General features: G+C 40.2%; 1 protein-coding gene and 1 long non-coding RNA gene across 2 annotated transcripts in view; one reads left to right on the top strand and one right to left on the bottom strand.

The window, feature by feature from the left end:
* Positions 1-8583: 8583 nt before the first annotated feature.
* Positions 8584-27553, top strand: RSAD2 (radical S-adenosyl methionine domain containing 2). Its single transcript, XM_034432049.3, has 6 exons — positions 8584-9113; positions 14956-15117; positions 18254-18483; positions 21035-21184; positions 24633-24665; positions 26242-27553. Exons 1-6 carry the CDS (start codon positions 8828-8830, stop codon positions 26404-26406), a joined length of 1026 nt encoding a protein of 341 aa, XP_034287940.2. The 5' UTR covers positions 8584-8827; the 3' UTR covers positions 26407-27553.
* The window catches only part of LOC148116772 (uncharacterized), a 101765-nt gene continuing 97750 nt past the window's right edge, over positions 23982-27996 (bottom strand). Inside the window, exons 5-6 of the long non-coding RNA XR_015731321.1 lie at positions 27189-27349; positions 23982-26768 (exon numbers count right to left, since the gene is read on the bottom strand). This is a non-coding gene — a long non-coding RNA (uncharacterized LOC148116772). The remainder of the gene's footprint in view (positions 26769-27188; positions 27350-27996) is intronic.

Here is a 27996-nt window from a genome sequence, read left to right as displayed (position 1 = left end):
TCCGAAGCAAATGCAAATACGTTTTATGGGAATGAGCTTTGGAGAAGACACATTATTTGCTTTGCTGGGGGCCGGGGGGGTTGTGTATGCATCGGATTAACATTTGTATATTCTGGAGAAAACGTTACCATACAAAATAAAAATAAAAAGTGTCCCTGTTTTTATACGAAGGGTGTTTATTTTAATTAGTGCACAACTGCCCTGTGCACTGAGAGGCAAAATAAACCTTATTCCTCTTCACAGCAGCATCATATGCCCAAAAGGCAGTTTTCTTAGTTTTGTTACAGAAATTGGACAGTGTGGATAGGAAAAAGCAACACCATGGAACTTGATTTCTGACCAATTTCTGCTAAATTGGGATCAGGTCAGGGGTGAAATCCAGCAGGTTCTAACAGGTTCTGGAGAACCAGTAACGGAAATTTTGAGTTGTTTGGAGAACCGGCAAATACTACCTCTGGCTGGCCCCAGAGTGGGGTGGGAATGGAGATTGTGCAATGTTCTTTCCCTGCCAGCCCACCGAGCCACGCCCACAGAAAAAAATTGGATTTCATCCCTGGTTCAGGTGGATTTCCAGCTTGATAGTTAAACTCTGGCATGTTGAGTTGTTAGTTGATTGGTTGCCAACACATACTAATACATTTACAATTTTTTAAAAAAATTCTTAAAACAACTTTTAATCTGGTATGCAATTAGGGTGGCTTCTTCTGCAAATATATTGCACAGCCTCAGTAAAATGAAAGTCTCCAAAACTTTAAAAAAGCAGGAGCGGGCAAACTGGACGCCAGGAACAGAGCAGTTCCCAGCTCATTTTCTGTGGCCCCTAGAGCACGTCCCACCAGAGATATTTTTCAACTGAAATCCTATGGTACCGTGATGGCGAACCTATGGCACACGTGCCACAGGTGCACATGGAGCCATATCTGTGGGCAGCTCCAGTGCGCATGCGCTCACCGGTCAGCTAATTTTTGGGCCTTGCGGGTCCACCGGAAGTCAGCCTGGGGAGGATGAAAAACAGGCCCACCGGTAACCTTCAGATGCTACAGAAACAATTCTCAGCATCCCTCAATATCAGCCATGCTCATTAGCTACTGGGAGTTGTTCAGTGACATCTCAAAAGCTGCAGGTTCCCCACCTCTGCTTTAATTTATTTCTTAGTCAGTTTTGACTTTTTGGAATCTGATGGACATGTCATCAGAATTGTCAAAGAGTAAACTGCACCTTTGATTTCTTGTAAAGTCCTAACTGGTGTTACCAGAAAGCATCTAGCCACTTTTTAATTAATCATCCTCCTTCCCCCCCCCCCGCCCCCCGCCCCCCAAGTGTCTTCCGGCTCTTCTTTGATGGCTCTTGCCTTCACATTACATATATAGCATTTTTTTTCTTCATTTAATATTTTTGATCCAGTTTTCACAGCTATGCCATGGCCTTCATACTACAGCTTGATTAGCTAGTATCATTGACAAGTACAATGGTAATAAACAGTGATGAAAAAAATCATCTTCTAACCAATGCAGACATTTATAACCAATTTCCTGACCCTGACTACAAGAGTGAAACTGATTAAGATTTGGTGAGTTTCAAGCAGCAGTTGCCAGAGTGTTCTAATCAACCAATTAAGGTCCGGGAACTGAGCTGGTTAACTTGCCCTTTGAATTGGAGAGAAAAACAGCTCAGGAAGAGCTGTTTAAGTAATATGTCTGCCTGGCAAGCTTGTTTAAGTAATATGTCTGCCTGGCAAGGGAGCAAAAATAAATAAATAAATAAATAAAAATAGGGGGGAAATGGGTCAGGCCCAGGGCACTGCAAGAGCAAACTTCGAGTGAGACCACAGCAGCGGCCAATGACTTTCATTCACAGTGTCTCCAGCAGAATAATCACAGCAGCTGTAAACATATGGAAAAAACTGGCAGAAGATTTAGGAGAATGATAGAAGACTGTACAGGTAGTCCTTGACTTACGACCACAACTGAACCCAGAATTTCTGATGCTAAGCAAGACTCTTGTTAAGGGAGTTTAGCCCCATTCTACAACCTTCCTTGCCACACTATAAATGAATCAATGTAGTTCAATTCGTAACGTGGTTTTAAAGTGAATCTGTCTTCCCCATTGACTTTGCTTGTCAGAAAGTCGCAAAAGGGGATTATATCACCTTGGGATGCTACAGTCGTCATAGATATGAGCCATTTGCCAAGCATCTGAATTTTGATCGCGTGACCATGGGGGAACCATGCTGCAATGGTCATGTGAAAAACTGTCATAGGTCACTTTCTTTATAGTGCCATTGAAACTTCAAATGGTCCCTAAATGAATGGTCAGAAGTCAAGGATTACCTGTACAGTACTGTCTATATTTTAATCATGTGACTAAAGGGATGCTGCAATGGTGTACACAAATCATTGTTTTTAGTGCCGTTGTAACTTGGAATGGTCATTAAATAAACTGTTGTAAATTGTCCTGTGCTTAAAGTTAATCCTAACTTTTTATACTGGAGAAAGGAACAGAGTATAGGCCAAGTTAAAATATCTATACTGTAATGTCTCCTTTCTTAGTTGTTTTCTTATACACATTTAGACATATATACAGGTAGTCCTCAGCTTACAACAGTTCATTTAGTCACCATTCAAAGTTACAAGAGCACTGAAAAAAGTGACTTATGACCATTTTTCACATGACTGTCACATGTTCAAAATTCAGATGCTTGGCAACTGGTTCATATGTATGACCATTGCAACATCCTGGGGTCAGCTGATCCCCTTTTGCAACCTTCTGATAAGTAAAGTCAATGGGGAAGCCAGATTTACTTAGCAATTGTGTTACTAACTTAACAATTGCAATGATTCACTTAACAACACTGGCAAGAAAAGTCATAAAATGGGACAAAATCAGAGGTGGTATTCAGCAGGTTCTGACCAGTTCTGGAGAACCGGTACCGGAAATTTTGAGTAATTTGGAGAACTGGTAAATATCACCTCTGACTGGCCCGGCCCCCATCTATTCTCTGCCTCCCAAGTCCCAGCTGATCGGGAAGAAATGGGGATTTTGTAATATCCTTCCCCTGGAGTGGGGTGGGAATGGAGATTTTAAGTATCCTTCCCCTGGAGTGGGGTGGGAATGGAGATTTTACAGTATCCTTCCCCTGCCACACCCACCAAGCCATGCCATGCCCACCAAGCCACGCCCACAGAACCGGTAGTAAAAAAATTTGAATCCCACCACTGGACAAAACTCAACAAATGTTTCACTTAGCAACATAAATTTTGGGTTCAATTGCGGTCGTAAGTCAAGGACTACCTGTAGACACACATATATTGATCTTGGGTCTAAAAATACACTCCGTGACAAGAAGTGGCAAATTAATATTGGAACAAATAAAATTAACGTAAGGTTCAGGAGTGTAAAAGTGTTAAGTTCTGATTGATACAAGAAAGAAGCATAAGGGGATCTATGTTAGTTTACAAAAAAGATAATTGCAACATGAAAATAAAACCAGAGATTCACCTTTATACTTAAACAAATAGTACAGATTTCTCACTGATGAATCATCTACAAAATGGAGCATAACTGTTTTTGTAAAAAAAAATAATCTCCTTCCAGATGTTTTATTTAGAATTCCTCTGGCAATTTAGACTCCCTATCATTGTGGGTGGGAAAAAAAACATAGCAGGAGTCATGGTTGCTCTATCAGTGTCCTTGGTGAAGAGTGTTCTCATCTCTGGCCAAACAAGAATAATAAAGTGGGACAGGAAAGCAGGAACAAGGGGGGAAAAAACCCAAGGAATAAAAACTGAACTCCAATTAACCCCTCATCTATTCGACAGAAAAAGCACTGTTTCTTATAGCCATTCGCATAATTTCTCCAGAACCATTATTGATAGAGACGAAATGTATATATTGATGTATGGGTTATTCTGCTTTTTATGGGCGCCCGCGATTCAACCATCTGTCCTCACACAGACTATTTTCACACGTTTATGGGGAAAGCAGCACTCCAGCCTTCTTGTGAATGAGTGCCTTCAGATTCAGGACCTGCTGAGCATAAAGGCTGCCCTGTTGAAGAGGCAGGCGTGGAAGAAGATCGAGAAAGTTCTCTGAAGACAACAAGCAGAAACCCACAAAGAAAATATCTGCTGGATTACTTTTATCAGGTCTGCAGAAGGAAACTCCCCACTCTTCCATCCTGCCTGGCCTGGCCTGGCCTAGCCTGAGCTCATTCCACAGGGAGAGAAGACAGCTGGATCCTCCTGGTTGGAAAATCTTCCTAAGAGGGAAGAAAGGGGGAGAGAAAGAGAGCACCCAACTAATGAGTTGCTTATATGTCTACAGTGGAGGGTAGAAGGCTGATTGAGATTCTGCTAAAAGTCTAGGACAGCAGAATTCAAACTCTGGAATGTTGAATTTTCAATGTTGCCTTGAGTTCTTAGTTTGGCCTGCCTAGGCTCCAAAGTATGTACTTTTGTTTTCAAACCCTACCCTTGACTGTTCACAGAATAAACTTCAGCAGACTCTCTAAACATTTGGCTAGTTCAGTGTTTGCTTCTACTTAAGTCACTAGTCAGTTTTCAACTCTGATTTATTTTTCTCCAAATAACACAACTTATTTATTTATTTATTTTATTCAATTTGTATACCGCCCTTCTCCTAGTGGACTCAGGGCGGTGCACAGCCAGAACTAAAACACATACCAATACAAAATTTAAAATTTTTAAAAGAATTACACGACTTTGGCCCAAAATTTAAAACATTAAAACTAAAACCCACTGACAATTTAAAAAGCTAAAAAAAAAAAGGGGGGGGGGTTTTCACGCCAGCCCTGCTTGATGGAAAAGAAAAGTTTTTAGGGCACGGCGAAAGGCCCGGAGATCCAATATCCTTTGTATCTCCGGGGGCAAATTGTTCCAGAGGGCAGGAGCTGCCACAGAGAAGGCCCTCCCCCTGGGGGTCGCCAGCCGACATTGCCTGGCTGACGGCACCCTGAGGAGTCCCTCTCTGTGGGAGCATTCTGGTCAGTGCCATCTGATTCTTACAACTGCTTTCATTTGGTACAGTTATTAGACCTGGTAGTACTTACTTTATCCACATCACTAATTTTGCTTCACCAACATTCAAAACTCTTTGCAAAGAGGCTGGAAATGTCTTTGTCACTGCTATCTATTTTAATCCAGTATGGCTAGTCTAATATTTGTGGTGAGCTGCTATCTCTTCGGTCAGATGACAACATAAATAGAGCAGCATATCATACAGTAAATGCTGTTTTCCAAGCATATGCCAAGAATGACAGTATCTGGTAGTCAAGATAGAAACCTGTGTGTGATGCTAGAGGGCACAACTCTCCACTGACCATGATAACACCCACATCCCACCCAGCACCCTGGATTAAGTACTGTAGCACATGAGAACTGTAGCCAAGCATACCTGAAAGGCATCTAATTCAGAATAATATAAAAATAACTGATAAACAAAGAATATTGATATTTGCATGTTAGAGAAAGAGAGTCTGGAGTTTTATTATTTACACATGCATAAATGATGTGGATGGGATGTGATGTGAACTTTAGGATGGTCTTATCTCTTTATCCCATCTTTACAGTCTATAAATTCTCTAAAATGCCTTATATATATGCCTTTAAAAAATTCAAGGGAAAAAAGGTTTTCATTCCTGCACTGCTTTCTGACAAAATGTTGTACTGTATTTGTTGGATTAATAGCTATCACACACTGTTATAAGCCAAAGGCCTACTTATGGGAATGCAATGGGAGCTTTTTAAAAAAACCAAACCTTCAGTCTAGGCTCCTGATTTTTGGGAGAAATTGCCAACAATTTGGAAAACAGACCCAAGATTCAGAAGAATCTTGACTTGACAGACTTGAATTCTGGGCCCTATCCAACAAGATATAGGTCAGTGGCGAGAAAAGTAAGGTCCTGCACTTAGGCAAGAAAAAACAGATGCAGAAGTACAGGATAGGCTGTACCTGGCTCAACAATAGTGCCTATGAGAGGGATTCTCAGGTGTCCTGGTGGGCCACCACTTAAGTATAAGTCAGCAGTGGGCTGCAGCTGCCAAAAAAATCAAGGCTTTCCCACATCAACGGAGGATTAGCATCATGATCACAGGAAGTGATAGTACTGCTCTATACTTTGCTAGTGAGGCCACACTTGGAATATTGGAAGACCATCTTATGACTGTGACCAGGGGGGCCTTCGCCCAGGTTCACCTGGTGCGCCAGTTGCGCCCTTTCCTAGACAGAGATGCCCTCCGCACGGTCACTCATGACCTGGTTACTTCTCGTTTGGATTACTGCAACTCCCTCTACATGGGGCTGCCCTTGAGGTGCACCCGGAGGCTCCAACTGGTTCAGAATGTGGCCACGCGGGTGGTTACGGGAGCTCCCCGTTACTCCTGTGTAACCCCTCTTCTACGCGAGCTGCACTGGCTACCAGTGGTCCTCCGGATCCGCTTCAAGGTGCTGGTACTCACCTTTAAAGCCCTACATGTCTTAGGTCTGGGGTATTTGCAGGACCATCTCCTACCTGCCTCCCACCATCCTGTTCGATCTCACAGGGCTGCCCTCCTTAGGTACCGTTGGCCAGACAATGTCAGCTGGTGATGTCCAGGGCTAGAGCGTTCTCCATGGGCGCCCCTGTCCTCTGGAACGAGTTACCCACCGAGCTTCGGACGGCACCTGATCTCTGCTCCTTCCGTCGGGACTTAAAGACCTGGCTGTTTCAACAAATGGGTTGACCTTGATCCTTGGGTTTTTCTTATTTTGATTGTCGTTGTTTTAACTGGGTTTTAATCATTTTGATCTTTTATCATTGTATGTTTTTAACTTGTGTTCACCACCCTGAGTCCTTAGGGAGAAGGGCGGCATATAAATTTTTGGTAAATAAATAAATAAATATTGCATAACTTGGAATACTGCATCCAGTTCTGGTCACCATGACACAAAAAAGATGTGAGACCCTCAAAAGAGTCCAAAGAAGAGCAACAAAGCTGAAAAGGGGCCTGGAGGCTAAGTCATACCATAATCAGTTAAAGGAACGAAGTATGTTCAACCTAACGAAGGGAAGGCCTGGGGAGGACATGTCTTCCGATACTTGAAGGGCTGTCATAAGGAAGAGGGCATCTATTTACTCTCCATAGCATCTGAAGGCAGGACACGAAGTAATGGGTGGAAGATCATCAGAGGGAAATCCAACTTGGAACTAAGGAGTAATTTTCTGATGATTATTCAATGGAACAACTTGCCTCCTGGAGTTGTGGTGCTCCATTGCTGGAGATTTTCTAGCAAAGATTGGACAACCATTTCTCCAGAATGGTATAAGAGCTCCTGCCTTGGGCAGAGGGTTGGAGTAGAAGACCTCCAGCGTGCCTTCCAGCCCTATGACTCAATTATTCAGACACAAATGTATTGATCAGAGACATAATGTACTGCCACAATAGAATTGACTTACACTATATACTTCCTAAATGAGGAAAAATATCCCTGTATGTTTTATAGTTATAACCCTAAATGTGAAGTCTGGTACTGTGTCTAGGTCTTACAAATGGTGACAAACACAAGTATCTGTCTGCTGGCTGTGTTCACAAGAAATAACTATCGATGGGTAAATTCAGTTATCCCATTTTGTAGGTTTCTGCGACATCCTAACACAAACTACCCCCTTCCTTGTGTGTCCCCCCTCCCACTAGATTTATCCAATGTGCTACACTGAAATGTGGTTGGCCAGCAAGCAAGGCTGCCTCCTTATCCTTCTGGAAGTTAAGGATGCACAAGGAGGGCTACCCCAACCAAGGGCCATTCTCCAAAGCGGGGGGGGGGGGAGGAAGGAGCACAAATCTCAGTTGTGAAATGGATACCTGTCAGGTTTGCATTAACTTTGCTCCTCAGAAATTCCCAAAACTTCAAAAAACCGAAAGTCAAACGAAATCTTGACTTTTTGGTCCTCTCTTCTGAAGGCTTACAAAACCAATGCCCTTGGCAGAGTCCATGTCTATCCTTTTTTTTCCCCCACCAAATTTTTGAGTCCCCCTCCCTGACAGAAACGGGTAACCCAAGTAAGAACTCTTGAGCAGGGGTCTCCAACCTTGGCAACTTTAAGCCTGGCGGACTTCAACTCCCAGAATTCTGGGAGTTGAAGTCCGTCAGGCTTAAAGTTGCCAAAGTTGGAGACCCCTGCTCTTGAGCACTTGAGCAGGCAAAGACTAGGATGGGGTGCGAGTATAGCCAAGTGTAAACTCTACTCATCATCCGCATTGCAAATACTTGTTCTGTTCTGTTCTGTTCTGTTCTGTTCTGTTCTGTTCTGTTCTAGTCTAGTCTAGTCTAGTCTAGTCTAGTCTTATGCCCGCCTTGCCTCGGTCCTTCGAGGAACCCAACTCTGTCGTTTTAGGAGAAGAATTGTGGGGAGGGTCTTGTAGAATGTGGAACCTGCGCTCGCCACGAAACACCCCCTTTTCCTTTGAAGCACCCATTACGCACGCCGTTCTGGGCCGAGCACTTTGCCGGAGCGAGAGTCCTAAACCTCCAAGTCTTTCAAGTCCTGAAACGCTGCCACTTCCAGCTTCCTAAACTGGTCCCATTTTCCTCTAGCATTTCCTCTCGGAGCTCCGCCTGGGACACACACACACACACACACATACGCACCATCCAAGGCGCGGCGAGTCTGGCCACCTTGAACGGCACCGAGCGATTTCTACGTAAAGGAAACCGAAACTTTGGGTCAGGCGAGCGAGGATCACATGCACGCCGTTATCTGGTCGTTTAAAAGCCGCGGTCTCCTCTGGAGCGCCGCAATCCCGAGGCAGAAGAAGAAGGAGAAGGCATCATGCGCTCGCCTCCCCGCCAGCTCCTCCGTCTCCTGCTCCAGGCTCTGGCGGCTTTCTGCAGCCGGCTGGTCCTCCTCTGTCTTTGGGGCCCGCTCCGCCGCAGAGTCTCCCCGAGCTCGGCTCCAGAGCCGGGCGCTGTTCCCCCGCCGGTGCCGGTCAGCGTCAACTACCACTTCACCCGCCAGTGCAACTACAAGTGCGGCTTCTGCTTTCACACCGCCAAGACTTCTTTCGTCCTGCCGCTGCAGGTGGCTAAGAGGGGGCTCCGATTGCTCAAAGAGGCGGGTAAGTGACCCTTTTTCCCTTGCCGGCTCCGGGAAGCTACGGAGGGCATGGGGTTGAACCAGTGGCGGAAGGGTTTTCTCGCTCTGGTCGCTGGGGATGGAGCGCAATAGACATCAGAAGTAGAGCGGATATGGGAGGCCACCAGATCGCCTCTAGCTTTGCTTCACGTTTCTGGGGTACCAAACTGCTAGATGAAAGTTTAAGATGCAACTTTTATTTTCCCAGCTTCTTCTTCTTCTTCTTCTTCTTCTTCTTCTTCTTCTTCTTCTTCTTCTTCTTCTTCTTCTTCTTCTTCTTCTTCTTCTTCTTCTTCTTCTTCTTCTTCTTCTTCTTCTTCTTCTTCTTCTTCTTCTTCTTCTTCTTCTTCTTCTCCTCCTCCTCCTCCTCCTCCTCCTCCTCCTCCTCCTCCTCCTCCTCCTCCTTCTCCTTCTTCTTCTTCTTCTTCTTCTTCTCCTCCTCCTCCTCCTCCTCCTCCTCCTCCTCCTCCTCCTCCTCCTCCTTCTTCTTCTCCTCCTCCTCCTCCTTCCCCTTCCCCTTCTCCTCCTCCTCCTTCTCCTTCTCCTTTTCCTTCTCTTCCTCTTCCTCCTCCTCCTCTTCCTCCTCGCTAGCGTCAGCATCCGCGGCTTGCGAAGACGGAACATTATGCAATACACCCACTTATCCAATACACCCAAAGGTGCTTTTTTTCAAGAGGTAATGGGACTTTCTGGTTTTTCTTTGAAGATGTTTCGCTTCTCATCCAAGAAGCTTCTTCAGCTCTTACAGGATGGAGCTGAAGAAGCTTCTTGGATGAGAAGGGAAACGTTTTCAAAGAAAAACCAGAAAGTCCCATTGCCTCTTGAAAAAAAGCACCTTTGGGACAACCATGACCTGGATGACGGAGAATCTCCATAGAGACACCTTTTCCACACTCCTACTTTCCACACAACAACTGGGTGAGGTAAGTTGGGCTGAGAAAGAGTGACTGGTCCAAAGTCACCCAATTGGCTTTCATGCCTAAGGTGGGACTAGAATTCAGTCTCCCTGGTGATTGATTATGAATCAATTGGTTAATGAGGCTAGTTTAGTTTAGTTTACTTTATTGTCATTGGACATGGTACAACGAAATGAAATGCTGTCTTCAGTGTACATTATAACTATAAAAATAAAAACACAAACCTACATCCTTTACATTCTACATAATTGAAATTGAAAACCCAATATTGCACTATACCATAGAATTCAGTATGGTTATTGCCCTGGTATAGAAGCTGTTTTTCAGCCTACTTGTCCTTGTTTTTATTATCCTGTACCGTCTGCCAGATGATAATCGTTCAAAAAAAGGGTGCCCAGGATGAGATGGATCTTTAAAAGTGTTTTGAACTTTCTTAAGGCAGCAGGAGCTATAAAGGTCTTCCAAATCAGGGAGAGGGCAACCAATAATTCTCTGGGCAGTAAAGTTAACCCTCTGGAGTGCTGTCTTATCTGCCACTGTGCAGTTGGCAAACCTTATACAGATGCAGTAAGTTAAAATACTCTCTATGGTGCAGCAGTAGAAGGCCACCACCAGTTAGCCATAATTCAGCTTTTAAAACCCTGGGGGTAAATAACAATTCTGACAATGTAAGCCGTGTAAAATAAATGCCGAAATGCACGCATTTTACAGCCCTGGCCCACAGCTCTGCTGCTGGCTTTGCAAAATTTCCTTGAGAATATTATAGAGGGCTATATGTGGGGACCAGTGCAGAGAGTCTCTTTTGAAATACTTACCTCACTGGATCAGTTTAATAAAGGACAGCAGCACCTTTTGCAGCAAAACAAAAGAGATTTTGCTTGCGCTATATTTATTAAATTTCAAAGTTTCACCAGGTCTTTTGTTGTATTAAATTAAGCTGGGCTGGGTATGACCGTTTCTGCATTTCACACAATTCTTAACAGGAGTAAGCAACTGTGAAACAGAAAACATTACTTAACTATTAGACACCCAGATTTGATTTACTGTACTTAATAACTACAGAATTCTCATTAGTCCACCACTTAGCTGACCTTGGTTGATGTGAAAAATAAATAAATGAATCCCTAAGGATTGTTTTATAATTGGCAGGAGATCACCAGGAAGTTTTGAAGCTGTAGGCTTCAATCAAGAAATCGGAAAGATCCCAGAAAAAAAGCAGTGGCAAACTCAGTCCACCCTACTTCACAGGATGGTTGTTGTAGGGAAAATTAGAACTAGGAGTATTAAGTATGTTTGATGCATTGAACTGATAAAAAATATATAAAAGGCAGGATGAAAAATATAGTAATAATAATGATCTCGGCGTCCAAACTCATTAGTGGAAATGACTCAAGCAGAACTAAAAGTCCTAGCTAGGAAGACAAATGACAATGAGTCTTGCCCTTCGTCCACACAGCAAAGTTGACAGACTCTACTTACCAAGGAAAATAGGTCAGTGTGGAAGGTTGTAAGTACACCAGACAGCTGAAGAAGGGCGAAAAAGCATTACCTGTAGAAGAGGATCTGAAGGAGAGTGAAGAAGATGCCCTGAAGCTAGTATTCCATGAAGCCTTACTAAGTACTGGAGAGACCAAACTAGCCTACAAGAAAGATCAAATGAAGAATAGAAAAGAGACATGGCAAGGGCAAGTATTACATGGCCAATACATAAAAAAGTAGCAGGCAAAGCAGATAAGAACAAGAATAGCAATAGCTAAGAGCAGGAAAATTGAAGAAAGAGACCGAGGAGCTTAATTCTGGCTGTACAAGGTCAAGCCTTAAGAACAAATGCATGCAAAACCGGAATTGAGAAGACAGCAATGAAGACAGCAAATGCTGCCTCTGCAAAGAAGCTGAAGAAACTGGACCACCCAGTAAACTGTTGCAAGAAGATAGCACAGACTGACTACAAACAACAGCATGAGAAAGTGTATTGGAAGATCTGCAAGAAATTGGATTGCAATTGGATTGGTGGACCTATTTACAGGTCCAATCAAAATATAAAAGAGACCGAGATAGGAAAGGCATAAATGTCGATTTGCAGGAATTAGATAAAATCTTGATGGGCCAGGGGCATGATTTCTAAAAGCTATAAACTGTTGATGAGGTTAGAGATTGGCAAAGAGATAATAAAGGATACAATGATCGCCTGAGGGAAAAACTTTGGTTATTCAATTCATCTGGAAAAATGGCAAGAGATTTGGTGGGGGAATATGAAACTAGTAGTCTCTACTGCATATAAAGAAAACATTTACAAGATGCTATACAGATGGCATCTCCCACCTGATAGATTGGCAAAAATGTTTACTGGACAGTCTGCTGAATGCTGGAAATGTGGATTTGAGCATGGCACTTATTATCACCAATGGTGGATGTGCCCAGAAGCAGTTAAATTTTGGGAGAAAATTAAAAAATGGCTTAATGAGATCTTAAACTAAGAGATTGAATGGCGACCAGAGACATGCTTGCTCGGCTCCAAACCGGAAAATATCAAAAAAGACTCATGGTACCTTGCACTACATATTATCACAACAGTGAGATTAACATTTGCCCAACTCTGGAAAGATAAAAATACCCCATCAGAGGAAACAATAATAAAGAAGATTTTGGATTGTGCGGAAGCAGATAAATTTCAGACAAAAAAACTGAAAGATAGAGACCAAACGCAAATATGTTTATCTTGGGAAAAACTGTATATTTGGTTATCGAAGAGAAAATTACAACCCAAACCAGAATAGGAGTTGTATTTATCGAAAACCTTTTATTATACAATTAAAGTGAGGTCAGATAGACCTGATTGATTCATAAATTCAAATTAGGTTGTTCTGTCTCCCCCGGAATGTAATATAGATCTACTGTACCAAATATTAAGTTATTAAGGTACTATTTATATGCCTGTATGTTTTTTGTCTTGTTGTTCTGTTTGTTATTTATCTGGTGTGTGGTCTTCTTTTTTAATGATAAATGTAAATAAAGATTATTTTTTTTTAAAAAAAAGAAATATCTTCGTCTGCAAGCAAGAACTGGTGGGACCACAAAGTAGACATAATAGAAACTGAAAAGGCTAAAATGCTCTGGGAGTTTAGAATTCAAACATACAAGCACCTGTCATACAACATTTTTGATAAGAAAAACAAGGTCTGGATAGTGGCTTTGCAGTACATGGAGACAGCAGAATAGAAGAAAAAGACCTGGAGAAAAATCACAAAATACAAAAATCTGCGAATAGAAATAGTATGACTGTGGCAAAAGAAAGCAAAGGTAGCACCAATAGGGTACAATCAGGGGTACAATCCCAAAACAACTTGCTCCAGTTTAATTGCTCCAGCCATCAGAATTGACAAAATCACCATCAGTCAATTGTAAAAGACAGCTTTACTTTGAGCAGCTTACATCCTGCAGTGATACAATGAACCACCATCAAACAACATCTGCCTATCCAGTGTCCTAGGGAAGGACTTGTTAGATGGACAAAAATGCCAAACCAGTGTAAACATTGGGCTGAGTGTGACAAACCATAATAATGCCCTCCAAATTGTAATTAAGAAAAGTACCTGGAGAATGATCATATGACAGCCAATTTGATGTAGTGGTTAAGGCACCAGGATAGAAACTAGGAGGCCATGAGTTGTAATCTCCACATGGGCACAAACTAGCTGGATGACCTGGGCCAGTCACTCCCACTCAGTCCTAGAAAGAAAGAAATGTCAAACCACTTCTGGAAAACAATACCAAGAAAATAGCAGGAACTAGTCCAAGCAGTGCTAGAAGTCAATAATGATTTAAAGGCACACACACAAAAAAGAGCCCGTATACCATTTTGGCTTGCATGCATATTTTAGGGCATGTCAAATTTTTTAACTTTCAATTTCCAAACATTAAGGGTGCTCAAAAGTTGTGACATGCCTTAAGGATTGTAAAGATATTTTGCTTACTTTAAAATAATTTAGATGTGCTTGGTAAGTAACTATATAAATATCATAACTTTTAAACATTTTGTTTGTTTCATTAGTAATGAGAAATTGACTGAAGGAAGTCTTTGCTTTTATTTATTCTCCATAACTACTGAAAATCGAGCTCCACATAATTTAATGGCTATTTTTGCATATACTTTGCACTTTTGATTCTTTGGAATTTTTAACAACTGTGATCTATTCAATTTTGTGTTTATGTTCCAGATTCTATTTATTTATTTATTTATTTATTTATTTATTTATTTATTTATTTATTTATTTATTTATTTATTTATTCCTTCCTTCCTTCCTTCCTTCCTTCCTTCCTTCCTTCCTTCCTTCCTTCCTTCCTTCCTTCCTTCCCATTGGGTATGGTGATATATTTGGGAGCCAGGAGACATCCATATAATTCAGGGAAAATGGATAGAGTCCTTAAGACAGCAAGAGATCCACAAAATAAGTTCAGTGATGGGACACACACTTGGCATGCCAGTGGCTTCACCTCTAATGTCTGGGATCTTTTGGTTGGGTTGAGAAAATGCCTCATTTAAACTCTACATCATTGGTCCTCAACCTGTGGTCTGTGGAGCCCTGGGGGACCACGATGATGTCACAGGGGGTCCACAAAGTCTTGAAAAAAAGTTATGATTTAAATTTTGAGTTAAGTCTTGAGAGAGGTCCTTGGCCACGATTCATGGCCACAAAAGATATTTAAAGGGGTCCATGGTGAAGAAAACAGCATATTAATGATACTGAGCTATGTAAACCATCCAATTTGACATTCTGTGTATATGTGTAGGAGAAAAATAGTTTAGAAAATCTAGTGATTTTTTTTTTATTATTGATAATTGTTCTTGCAGTAGGTGTACTGCTTGAATGTTCCTATCACTTTCTTGTTCTCTCTGGCACATCCCAGGTATGGAGAAAATAAACTTCTCAGGTGGTGAACCGTTTCTGCACGAGCGAGGCGATTTTGTCGGAAAGCTGGTCAAATTTTGCAAGGAGGAGCTAAAGTTGCCGAGTGTTAGCATTGTGACCAATGGCAGTATGGTTAAGGAGAGATGGTTCAAATATTATGGTAAGAAAAATTATAATCAGCTCTTCTAGATTATATAATAGCAATAGTGCTCAGACTTGTATACCGCTTCATAGTCCTTTACAGCCCTCTCTAAGCGGTTTACAAAGTCAGCATATTGCCCCCAACAATCTGGGTCCTTATTTACAGACCTCGGAAGGATGGAAGGCTGAGTCAACCTTGAGCCTGATGAGATTCAAACTGCCAAATTGCAGGCAGCCAGCAGGCAGCAGAAGTAGTCTGCAGTTCTGCATTCTAACCACTGGGCCACCACAGCTTATAATATATCTTGTTGTGCTGATTAAATTGGACGAAAGAATAAAAAGAATGTAACTATCAAAAAGAGAATAGTCTTGGCTATCCAAAACCTCATAAAATAGTAAGAAACAACCTTCTTTATTCATCCATCCCCTTGTATATATGGTAGAAGAGTATGTTATGTGCAAAAGGCAGGTATCAGTGGGCTTGGTAAATTCTAAAGAATTAATGAGAATGTTTTTTTAAAAAATTACAGCAAGGATATTCCCAAACCAAACCAATTTAATGAGCAAAGAGATTTCTCTGACTGTCTGATGTGAAAAAGAGAATGAAACATTGAATGGAATATCCTGGTAGGAGCACTGGCTGGCAAAATGCCAGTGGCTGGCATTTTGATCTGGTACGCTCTGGTTCCAATAAAATGCTCTGGGTTGGACTTGGCAGCAGAACAAAAATCTTTCCAGTTGGGGAGGTAAAGTGATCATTTTAGTTTTTGAAATTTGTCCACCCCTAGAAAAATCAATAACAAAATAAGGCTCCTAAAACAGTTGCTTTTCGCCTGTTTTCATTCTTCGCCTCAAACTGCTTAGTGTACAGTGCTTAATATAAATGTTATCACTAGCAATATGGGGGAAAGATAATAGCTCAGAGATAGAATATTTGTTTCGTATTTAAGAGAACCAGGTTAGGTCAGCCAAAAAAAGCAGTTTCTTATCCTTGGAAAATCTGAGGTTTCAAAATTGGGAGAGCTGCTTTCAGTTACTAGAATCAATATTGTACTGAGCTTAATAGACAGTGGTGGGATTCAAATAATTTAACAACCTGTTCTCTGCCCTAATGACTGGCTGGGTGGGTGTGGCCAGGGGGTATGACAGGCAGCACTCTGCCTCCTGCATACCCCTGGGAGCAAAAACAGGCCGGGGGGGGCACATCGCACCCCCCATGCCCCGTTTTGGGCCTAGTAGGCCTCTCTGCAGCCTCCTGGGAGCAAAAAGGGACCGTGGGGGGGACCACGGTTCATCCCCCCTCGCACCCTGTTTTGAGCCTAGGCTTCCCTGCGGCCTCCTGGCAGCAAAAATGGGCTGCGGGGGGGGGGGTGGACGTGTGGGGACTTATAGAAGGGGAGGGAAGGGGCCGGCCAGCAATTTAACAACCGGTTTGGCCGAAGTGGTGCGAACCGGTTGAATCCCACCACTGTTAATAGACCAATTGTATGTCTTGGAATTAGGCAGCTTCCAATGAAATTTCTAAAAGTTTGTTTGTTTGTTTATTAATTACTCACTACTTTCACAATGACATGGACTATCAGGAAGCACCACATGGCCGGTTTCGTTCTGTTAAGAAATTGGCAGACGTTACTAGCCAGAAATTATTGGGGATCAAACCCTCTACTAAAATCTGAACTCTCAGACCGTGGCACTTTAGATGATTATATTTAAGGCATTAGATTTGAGGACCTGTTCATATCCTGGTGTATATCACTTGCAAGGAGAGGGTATGTATAGAAGTTCTCAGAATGATCTTGTTGTTGTTAGTCATGAAGTCGTGTCCAACTCATTGCAACCCCATGGACAATGTTCCTCTAGGCCTTCCTGTCCTCTACCATCCTCTGGAGTCCATTTAAGCTCACGCCTACTGCTTCAGTGACTCCATCCAGCCACCTCGTTCTCTGCCATCCCCTTCTTTTGCCCTCAATCTTTCCCAGCATTAGGCTCTTCTCCCTTCCTTCTCATTAGGTGGCCAAAGTATTTGAGTTTCATCTTCAGGACCTGGCCTTCTAAAGAGCAATCAGGGTTGATCTCCTCTAGGACTGACCGGTTTGATCACCTTGCAGTCCAAGGGACTCGCAGGAGTCTTCTCCAGCACCATAGTTCAAAGGCCTCAATTCTTTGGTGCTCAGCCTTCCTTATGGTCCAACTTTCACAGCCATACATTGCAACTGGGAAAACCATAGCCTTGACTTTACGCACTTTTGTTGGCAGGGTGATGTCTCTGCTTTTTAGTATGCTGTCTAGATTTGCCATAGCTTTCCTCCCCAGGAGCAAGCGTCTTTTAATTTTTTGGCTGTGAATGATATACTACCCTCTAATGTGGTGGTGGCAGAAATCATTTAAAATTATATACAGGAGGGCATGACATAATGTCACATCTGTATCTCTCTGTTCTGAGAATTTTATGCTTATACCATTCTGAGGCCTTCACTTGGTTCGCACAAGGTTTTCACAGCATGTTCAGCCTTGAATTATGATTTCTAGCCACTGCTGGATTCACATAACAGACTGAATCTAACCAGTGGTGGGATTCAAGTAATTTAACAACCGGTTCTCTTCCCTAATGATTTCCTCCAACAACCAGTTTGCCAAACTGCTCAGAAAGTTAACAACCGGTTCTCCCGAAGTGGTGCGAACTGGCTGAATCCCACCACTGAATCTAACCCAACAAATGTTGTTTTATAATTTCTTCCCTTTAGTATTTTAACAGTGGTTACTCTGAAGATTTTTGGGTTTACCATCAACAGGTATATTTTAGCTTCCATCTTACAAATCTTTATGTGCTTCATTTTGGTTTCCATATTCTAAAGACGGTTTATTTTACTGACATATAAATAACAAAATATTAAAGCACCTGTTTGTAAAAGGGTAATTTCAAATAAATAATGTTAGTATTTCTGGTCCCCTTGACACCTGAAGTGGTAAAAGAGGATGTAAAGAAGAAGAGTTTTAATTGTTATGTAATTCTCAGTAAGCCAGCAGTTTAAACATGGCATAATACATTATGGTTATGTTTATAATCAAAGTAATGGTTATTCACCTAGAACTTGATAAATTTAGATGACAATTGGCTGATGATATTAAATACTAGTGAACTCTTTCTGCTTTAGGGGAATATCTAGATATTCTTGCTGTATCTTGTGATAGCTTCAATGAAGAAGTCAATGTTTTAATTGGCCGTGGGCAAGGAAAGAAAAATCATGTTGAAAATCTTGAAAAACTGAAGATGTGGTGCCAAAAATACAATGTTGCTTTCAAGATAAATTCCGTGATCAATCGTTTCAATGTGGAAGAAGACATGAATGAGAAGATCAAAGCTCTAAATCCTGTCCGTTGGAAGGTAAGAGCAGAAAATAGACGGCATAACTTTTAATATTGTAAAGTGGGAAATATTAGCTATAATGGGTAGGACCCCTAAAATATTTTTAAAACAAAGAAAACAACTCCTTCATATTCTAAAAAAAAAGCTGTCCATGTGTGTGTGTCGCATGGACCTGGTTCATTTTTTGCCATTATCATCTCCATTGCTTTTCTGACCTCTTGGAAAAGTTAACTTCAGTCCCTTAAAGGAATCTGGACTTGATGCAAAGAAATATAATTTATATTAAAGAATTTGGAATCCAGCAGTTTCTTCAAAAGAACCTAAGGACAGACGTGTGGATATATATGTTGACACATCCAAGGATTCATTTTTTAATCACTCCCAGCATTCTTCATTTTACTTTCAGGTTTATAATTTGGCCTGATGAAGGAAATAATTTTATGGTACTATTGCTAAAGTATTAAGAATCAGAATCTGTTGTGGATCACTTGGGAATTTACTACTAGACATCAATTTACTGCCAATCAACTTTAACTGCTACAACTTAGGTTAATATTAACCATTATCAAAACTATAGTGATGGTGTTGATCTATGATATATTGACTCTTACAGTCTGCAGAGTCCTAAAATAAGAAACTTTTCACTATTTAGCATTTAAAGGTTATTTGCCTGTGGCATTTTGGCAAAGGATGTTTAGAAATCCCCATTCATGTTGTATATACCACAATGTCTTCAGCATCCATTAGATGGCAGTAAGTTAGTTGACTATAAGGATCTGCGTCTTTTGAAAACCGTTTTTTTCATCCTTTGCTGAACATATATGGGCATATTTACTTATTCCAAATATAACATGTTATTTGTCTACCCTTTTCTTTTCTGATCTATATTGTCACCAAAATGGAGTTCTACCTGAAACTCAAAATTGTAAATGTTTTTTTTACACCTGCACTTCCTAATATAAATCTCTGATTTCAATACAGTCATCTCAGAGGGGACTGTAACAGCTGACCACTCTATGAAACAGGATGGTCACTCAAATTAGCTTTGCTTGTGGCTAATATAATTATTGCTACAATATTTGATAACTTTAATTTGAATATTTGATTAAGCGGAAAGATGAGCCCTACATCGGGGTTGTACAGAAAATTGTAAATATTAAAAATAGGATGTTTCGTGTAATCTGGGCACTGGTTCCCACTGTACCAAAGTTGTTTCAAGCTGTTTCATGTTTCCAAAGTACTCAAAAGAGCTGATCCAGACTCAGAACAGTGTTCTTGCACAGATGCAAGGTATTTTGAATTTGGAACAATTATGTTTTGAGTTCAATTCAGAACAATTCAAGTCTGAAGCATTTTGCACACCAACACATACCTACAATAGAACCTGATAATATGGCGATATAAAAATAATGGAGTCACTCTATGAGGAAGATGGGGGTGGGTATCAAAATATGGTTAATAAACAAACTAATATGCCATGGTAACATTTTCCTTCGTTTTCAAGGAGATAAGTAAGATTGAGCAAAATAAGAGCAGTCCAGGTCCCTAATTTAGTTAAACATTGTTATCTATCAAGGACCTAGGAAGGACATCCTCTCTGACCTGGACCCCACTCTCAGGAGCAGCATCCACCTCCTCAGAAATCAGCCCAGCTCTCATCTTGCAGCTGTTCCTCAAATCCAGAAAGACTCTGCTCCTAGATTTGGGCTTAGGATGGCTGTGGAGATTATTAGTTTTCTTTTGATGTGCTGGGTTGTTGGTTTAGATGCATTTGTCTTCCTTCTTTCATTGTATTGTTTTTTACTGCTGAGATGTAAGCCAAATACCACACCCACTCTAAATGGCTGGTTGAGCGATCAACTATAATAATAATGATGATGCTGTTAGGCTCAGATGATAAGTTAATAATTCTTAGGTTAACTAATCCAGTGTTTCTCAACCTTGACAACTTTAAGATGGGTGGACTTCAACTCCCAGAATTCCCCAGCTAGCATTGTGGAAGTTAAAGTCCACACATTTTAAAGTTGCCAAGATTGAGAAACTTACTCTAACCAATAATTCTTGGTTAGTCTTAATAGTTTTCACCACTCTTCTTTAATAATTTTATTAAGTTTATCGAGATATAAAATACAAAAGAAAATGAAAATAAAAAATGAGGAGGGAAAAGGGAAGAGGAAGATGTGTAGGTTAAAGACAGAAAATGAACTGAAAGCATTGACTCCTGATTCTTTTTAGCACAGTAGACTAAAATACTAACATTTCAGCCTCAACTTTTTATTTTTACATACTTAATATGCATTAGCCATTTCTATAACAGCAAACTTATCTAATCAGCAAAACTCAGAATCAAAGTTGTATTTTCTTCCACCTCAAGCACAAAATCCAGAAGCTGAAATTTTTACCAGTTTTTGACCATGGATATAATTGCAAATTACCCATACAGTATAATAACATCTGGTTTATAGAATTATAAAAGCTTTCATTGAATTTTCTTGGTAGTATTGTTCTATTGCACAGTAATTGTAACCAGCAAGAGTTCTCTCTTAATCATACACTTGATGCTTTCTAGATATTTCAGTGCTTGCTCATCGAAGGAGAAAATACAGGGGAAGAATCTCTGAGAGAAGCTGAAAGATTCATCATCAATGATGAAGATTTTGAACGATTTGTGCACCGTCATAAAGATCTCCCATGCTTAGTCCCTGAATCTAATCAAAAGGTAATCATGCTGATTGTTCATACACTTTGAAAGCAATATATTTATTGTTTGGCATTAGAAGTCCTAATGCTGATGGCAAAATGCAATTATCCAAGTTCTTTTTTCTTTTGGTACAAGAAAGCTTTTTTTAATGGGGATTTGTTAGAATGCTTGCAGTTTATATTCGCTTAGCATTTTGGATCTGTATTGTTGGGAGTCTAGATGCCCAGTGTTATATCAAGGGGAATTGCTGCACATTTCTTATTAACACTGTTGCAAGCAATTGCATCAGAAATTAACAGTCATGGCACTGGTCCACTATAATAATTAGATGTATAAAACTCCATTATTACTGTACCATGATACAGTAATAATATTCTAATGCATCACATAACTGTTGATCGTGAATAGTCTCAATAGGGACATTCATGAGGAAAAATTTAGATTTTGCAAAACCACAAATTAACGTTGGGTTCAACAGAATTTTAACTTTTCTAGGATCTGTTTGTTTCATTTAGACTTATTAAAGGAATGAAGACAACTCTTTCCCCATCCTTTGATTCCCCCTCCCCTACTTTGGATTATATTTTTAAAAATCATTTGTTCTTTTATAACTCAGTAGTTCAAATGGAGGAAGCGCAGTATTAGGTATGTTTGCTACCTTGAGTTGTTTATTATACAGTTAGTCCTTGATTATGACTGGTTACTTAATGTCTGTTTGAAGTTATAATGTACCCAAAAAAGTACTTTCAACCTTGATTCAAAGTTTTGATTACTGTCCCTTCCCCCACAGATCACAGTCAAAGGGCCCTTATTTATGGCTGCATCCTACAGTCAGATGACTGGAAATTATGGCCTTTTTTTTTTTGCTTTAATTTATATGCCTTGGTGGCACAGCGGACTAAACTGCTGTTAAAGTAGCACTTAGCTGCCAGCTGCCTGCAATTACTGCGAGTTCAATTCTCACCAGGCTCAAGGTTGACTCAGCCTTCCATCCTTCTGAGGTAGGTAAAATGAGGACCCGGTTTGTGGGGGCAATAAGTTGACTTTGTATAAAAAAAATAGAACACCGCTTAAGGGGGGCCAAAAAGCCCTACTAAGCAGGCATATACAAAAGTATGAAGGCTATTGCTTAACGCATTGTAAGCCGCCCTGAGTCTCTGGAGAAGGGCGGCATATAAATCAAACAGATGATAGATAGATAGATAGATAGATAGATAGATAGATAGATAGATAGATAGATAGATGGATAGATAGATAGATGGATAGATATGCCGCCCTTCTCCGTAGACTCAGGGCGGCTTACAATGCGCTAAGCAATAGCCTTCATACTTTTGTATATTTTATACAAAGTCATCTTATTGCCCCCACAATCTGGGTCCTCATTTCACCTACTTTTGAAAGGATGGAAGGCTGAGTCAACCTTGAGCCTGGTGAGATTTGAACTTGCAGTAATTGCAGACAGCTTGATGTTAATAACAGTGCTTTAGTCCACTGTACTACAGGCTCTTCTCTTTTTTGCCAGAAACCAGCATTTACTGGTACTTCCAATTTCCAGGAAAAAGCACCTATTGTAGGCAAAGAATTCACTTAACGGCTTAACGAAAAAATTTCCCATAAAATCACCTCAGTCACAGTATAACCTGCTTAATTACAACCGTAATACTGCATTCTAACCACTTCACCACCACGGCTCTATTTGGATTTTGATAGGGAGGATTTTTAGGTCCCGAGTGTGGGTCTCCCTCCCACCAGGGACTCTCTGTTCTTTACCTTGGACTCTGTATACTTAATGACCCAGGCTCTCACTAAATGATCACAATTAGACGCACAAGGATGGAGTCATTGACGAAGCAGTTGTATGATCTCTTACTTAATGACAGCTTTACTTGATGACCAAGACTTTGAGCTCAACTGTGGTCATAAATTAAGAATACCTATACTCCAGGGGTTCTAAATTTTTTTACTACCAGTTCTGTGGGCATGGCTTATTTTGTGGGTGTGGCTTGGTGGGGGGGTAATGTGACTGGGTGGGCGTGGCCAACTTTTTTTTTTTTTAACTTTTAAAAGCACTTTTTCTACAACCTTAAGAGGTTGCAGGAAAAAAATGCTTTGAAAAGCCTCTGCCGATCAGGCAACTCAGCTGGGATTGTCAGAGGCTTTTCAACGCATTTTTTTACCACCTCTTCGGCCGAAGAGGTTGCAGAAAACAATGCTCTGAAAAGCCTCTGATGATCCCAGCTGAGCCACGGGATCATCAGAAGCTTTTTTTTTTTTAACTTTTAAAAGCATTTTTTCAGCCGAAGAGGTTGTAGAGAAAATGCTTTAAAAAAAAAAAAAAGCCTCTGCTGAGGTGGGCGGGGTAAGTGAGTGGTGACCGGGCTGGGGACCGGTTCGGGGGCGTGGCCAGCCAATGTTATTACCGGTTCTTGGAACTACTACAAATTTTTACTACCGGTTCTTGCGAATCAGTGCAAACCGGGAGCAACCCACCACTGCTATACTCCTTCCAAAGCTCTACACTCTTCTTTTTATATGTGAACAATTTCATGTTTAAATGTTGAGTTTTGCCGTGTTCTTTTTTGAGGAACTTGCTTAAATCATCAGAATTCTATGGCTATCTTTCCTGGAAATATAGTAGTTATAGGTGTGGGAAATCATAGCACAAAATGATTTTACGTCACATCAAATTTCCATGATAGACTCTCTGCTAATTTAATTTCATTCTCTAGGCACAGGTAGCTTTTAATTTACACATTATATTAAGGACTATTTTGAAACAATAGCTCAAAATAAAAAAAAACCACTGTAAGCTATATGAAGCACATACAGGAAGTCCTCGACTTACAACAGTTTATTTAGTGACCGTTAAAAGTTACAACAGCACTAGAAAAAAGTGACTTATGACCATTTTTCACAGTTACCACCTTTGCAGCATCCCCATGATCATGTGATCAAAATTCAGATGTTTGGCAACTGGTTCACACTTATGACGGTTGCTCTATCCCAAGGTCATGAGATCACCTTTTGCAATCTTCTGACAAGCAAAGCCAATGGGGTGGCCAGATTCACTTAACAACCGGGTTACTAATTTATCAACTGCGGTGTTTCACTTAACAACTGGCAAGAAAGGTCGTAAAATGGAGTAAACTCACTTAACAAATATCTCACTTACCAACAGAAATTTTAGGCTCAATTGTAGTCATAAGTTGAAGATTGCCTGTAAATGAAATCTGCTATTGTTTTTTAATTTATGCATTAGATTTTTATCCCATTACTTTACAAATAATGCAAGACAGCAAACACATCCTACACACCATTCTCCTCCTATTTTCTCTCCAACAACAACCCTGTGAGATAGGTTGGGCTAGGAGAGAGTGACTGGCCCAAAGTCATCCAGCCTCACTCTCTAAATATACAATTATACATTATGGTAAATTAAAGTTGCTGCTTTCCCATCTTTTCACAGATGAGAGATTCCTACTTAATTCTGGATGAATATGTAAGTAATTTTGTTTGTCATTTTATTTGCTCTATATTTTGAAAATATTTTTCCTGTTTCTGAAATCAAGAGCTTTACTTCAGGCCTTGCCATAGGGGGATCAGAACTTATACTTCTTGGAAGTAAAATCCCCTGAAATCAACGAAGCATATTGCAGTTTAGTATTATAAACAGAACTAATAAAATATTAGTTTTCAGGTATAAGTCTCCCTTATACTGCGAAAGCCTGATTTGGCGGACCATAGAGCCACAGATTTTGGATACAACAGATGAAAATTTCCATTGTGTTTGCATCATTTTATATCACTTGGGCAAAGTCATAAATGTGATGCAATAATGTCATTTACATCACTTGTATGATAGTGTTGCTGCGAATAATGTATTCTTTCAATAAAGGAGAAAATGTGTGGCTCAGGATTGAAATGAGGAATCCTTAGTGCTCTCTGAACTTCGTTGTTTTCCTGTAGACATTTCATTACCCAAGCTATAATATCATCAGTACTAGACTACCACTGATGATGTTACCTAGTTTGGTAATGAAATATCTGCAAGAAAACAACCAAGCTCAGAGAGTACCAAGGACCCCTCAATATATTATTTAATTTAAAATAGATTCATGAACTAATGGACTCTTTTCCTACCCGCCTCCCATGTTCACTAAATAAAAAAACCTGTAGGTGTTTAATTAATAGTGAGTCCATTGCATTGGAATAAAAGTGCATTCTGTAGTGTTACAAAAGTAGAGCAGTGCACATATGTGCAGTACAACTGAACATTTGATGCACATACTTAAAACTCAGGCACTTTGAGATGTTGAGAAAAGGGAAAGAGGGAAACATTTTTGACAATTGGTACACTATCGAGATACTGCATATATAAGCATTTCTCTGAGTCCTTTGGTGGCCATTTTTAATTTCTGGTTACAGGCAACTGCTAGGTTGAAGCACATTTTGAAGTTCGAATAAATTCATTTCTTTCTACAACTCTGGAATATACATTGATTCAGCCTAATTCCTCTGCTTTGGTGGGAGACTATACCTCCAGATGAAACTCTTCTTTTAATGATTTCTGCAGTTTGTCTCGAGATCAAGATTTGTGCAGTCAATATCTTGACTGAGATATTAGTTTTTGCCAAGACCAACTTGATTGATACCTACAAATATATGTATTTTAGCCTATAGACTCCTCTAAATTTCAGTATAAAAGGTTTCTGGAAAGACTTTTCAGACAATTTGGCCTATGTTGTGTTTTTGTTGTTTTGTTTCTATTCCTCAACAAACAACTGTTCACTCATTGTAATGAAATTACAATGAAATTACGATGGCACTGAATGAAGGGAATTATGATCCGTTACTTGTGAAATCTTTACACATGAGCTAAAAACAAATACATTATGGTTAATGGTACCATTCAGAGCCTTAAATATTAATAATATTCCCATGTATATAATTACGTGAAGTCATTTGCAGGATTGGAATTAGGCACTAACTTCAAGTGATATGATGGTTTGGTAGAACAGTTGTACACAGATGTTAATTCTCTTATGTTATAATTCTTTTCTTTGTGTTTTTCCCAGATGCGTTTTCTCAACTGTGTCAATGGCCGAAAAGAGCCTTCTCGGTCAATCCTGGATGTAGGGGTAAAAAATGCTATACAATGCAGTGGCTTTGATGAAAATATGTTTTTCAAGCGAGGCGGCAAATATGTCTGGAGCAAAGCAGATATGGCACTGCAGTGGTGATCCAACTTGTTATTTGCTGGAAACGTCTGCAAGCACAAACTGTACTCATTTTACTCTCCTCTTCGGAGAAAGATGCTCAATGTTTTTTTTGTCTTTTTAGAAAGAAACTGTCCTGCATTCTAGCTACCATAGTAGTGGATGCTGCTATGTCAACGTTGCTTTTATGCAAAAAAAAAAAAAAAAAAAAAGAAGTAATGTTTTGTTCACAAACAATGAATTGTACCAGCACAGAACATGTTGACTTTAGAAAGACACTTGTCCAATAGTCAAGCATGGAATACTGGGAAACAAGACTTTTGCTGCTGCCATGTTGTAGGATTGCAGAGATGAATTTTAAAATATTTAATGCCAGTAGGATGCTTCTATGTAAAAGAAAAAAAAAGATTGTAATTGTCTTTTTTCAACACACGAATGCATCAATACCAACTTACATGTGTAAGGTCAGGATAATTAAACTTAAGATTTTGGGACAAATTACCAGCAGACAGAAGGTACAGCAGAACTCTTTAAGTTGCCATGGTGAGCACAAGTGCATTACTGAAAATAAAATCAATACAATTTTCAAACTGAGTTGGCAATTTTCAGGTGACCCAAAACTGCCTTTAATGTTTTCCTAGAAAGCATAAGAATAGGAACATAAAATAAAGGCCAATGTGAGTAGGGCTATCTGGGGTCAGTATCATTTGCATTTTTCTAAGTTACTTTTGTTTGTGGGTGTGAAATGTGAGCTTGGTTTGCAATACTGCAGAAAGCCAATTTTAGACCTTTTCTGTGTTTCTTACCTCAAAATACCATGTAAAAATGTAGCACTGGCTTCTGCAACTTCGTTTGCAAATTCTGGAAGTGAAATAAGAGGGTTCCAAGAGCTCCTGATTTCCACTCCTATCATTTTTTAACAGAATTTACTTATGACTAATGATGGCTAATACATCTTTGGAATAATCTGCAAAAAATAAAAGAAGATATGTTTTATTTTGTGATATGGTTCCTACTGTTTTTATTGTATATATGTGTGTGTGTGTGTGTGTGTGTGTGTGTGTGTATTGCTATTTTCATATTGTTTTTAACTCTTTGTGAGCTCCTGAGAATCATGCATGGAGACAAGTAGCTACTGTATATAAATTCAATAAACATTCTTTTAAAAGTATGTCATATGAGTAATTTTTCCTGCAAACTCATTCATTCGTTCACTCATTCATTCATTCTAACTGATTTATTCATCCAGTCTATATTCATAGGTTGTTGGGGTTTTTTTTGGCAGGATGCTAGAATTCAACTAATCAATTCATTGATAATAAAGAAGTTCATTTCTAACATAGGTTTAAAATCTGCTTCTTGTTTGCTTATCCCCATACTGCTGCTTTTGTGGAGACATTTCTGTTGCTATGCGGAATGCTGCTTTGGCTATTAAAGGGGATGGTGCAGGGATGAAATCCAGCAAGTTCTGACAGGTTCTGGAGAACCGGTAGCGGAAATTTTGAGCAGTTCGGAGAACCGGCAAATACCACCTCTGGCTGACCCCCGAGTAGGGTGGGAGTGGAGATTTTACAATATCCTTCCCCCAGGAGTAGGGAGGGAATGGGGATTTTG

The sequence above is a fragment of the Pantherophis guttatus genome, chromosome 1 (assembly GCF_059756535.1).
Source record: "Pantherophis guttatus breed Tessera chromosome 1, ASM5975653v1, whole genome shotgun sequence".
In the NCBI taxonomy this organism is placed as follows: domain Eukaryota; kingdom Metazoa; phylum Chordata; class Lepidosauria; order Squamata; family Colubridae; genus Pantherophis; species Pantherophis guttatus.
The sequence above is the reverse complement of the archived record's forward strand: the minus strand, read 5'-3'. Positions and strand labels throughout refer to the sequence as shown.

What these genes read in the sequence shown, in the direction of transcription:
- RSAD2 (XM_034432049.3), top strand. Translation starts at nt 8,828, where the DNA reads ATGCGCTCGCCTCCCCGCCAGCTCCTCCGTCTCCTGCTCCAGGCTCTG. An exon ending in TAAATCCTGTCCGTTGGAAG is followed by an intron (nt 18,484 to 21,034) that starts GTAAGAGCAGAA and finishes GATGCTTTCTAG; the next exon opens with ATATTTCAGTGCTTGCTCAT. An exon ending in TCCCTGAATCTAATCAAAAG is followed by an intron (nt 21,185 to 24,632) that starts GTAATCATGCTG and finishes ATCTTTTCACAG; the next exon opens with ATGAGAGATTCCTACTTAAT.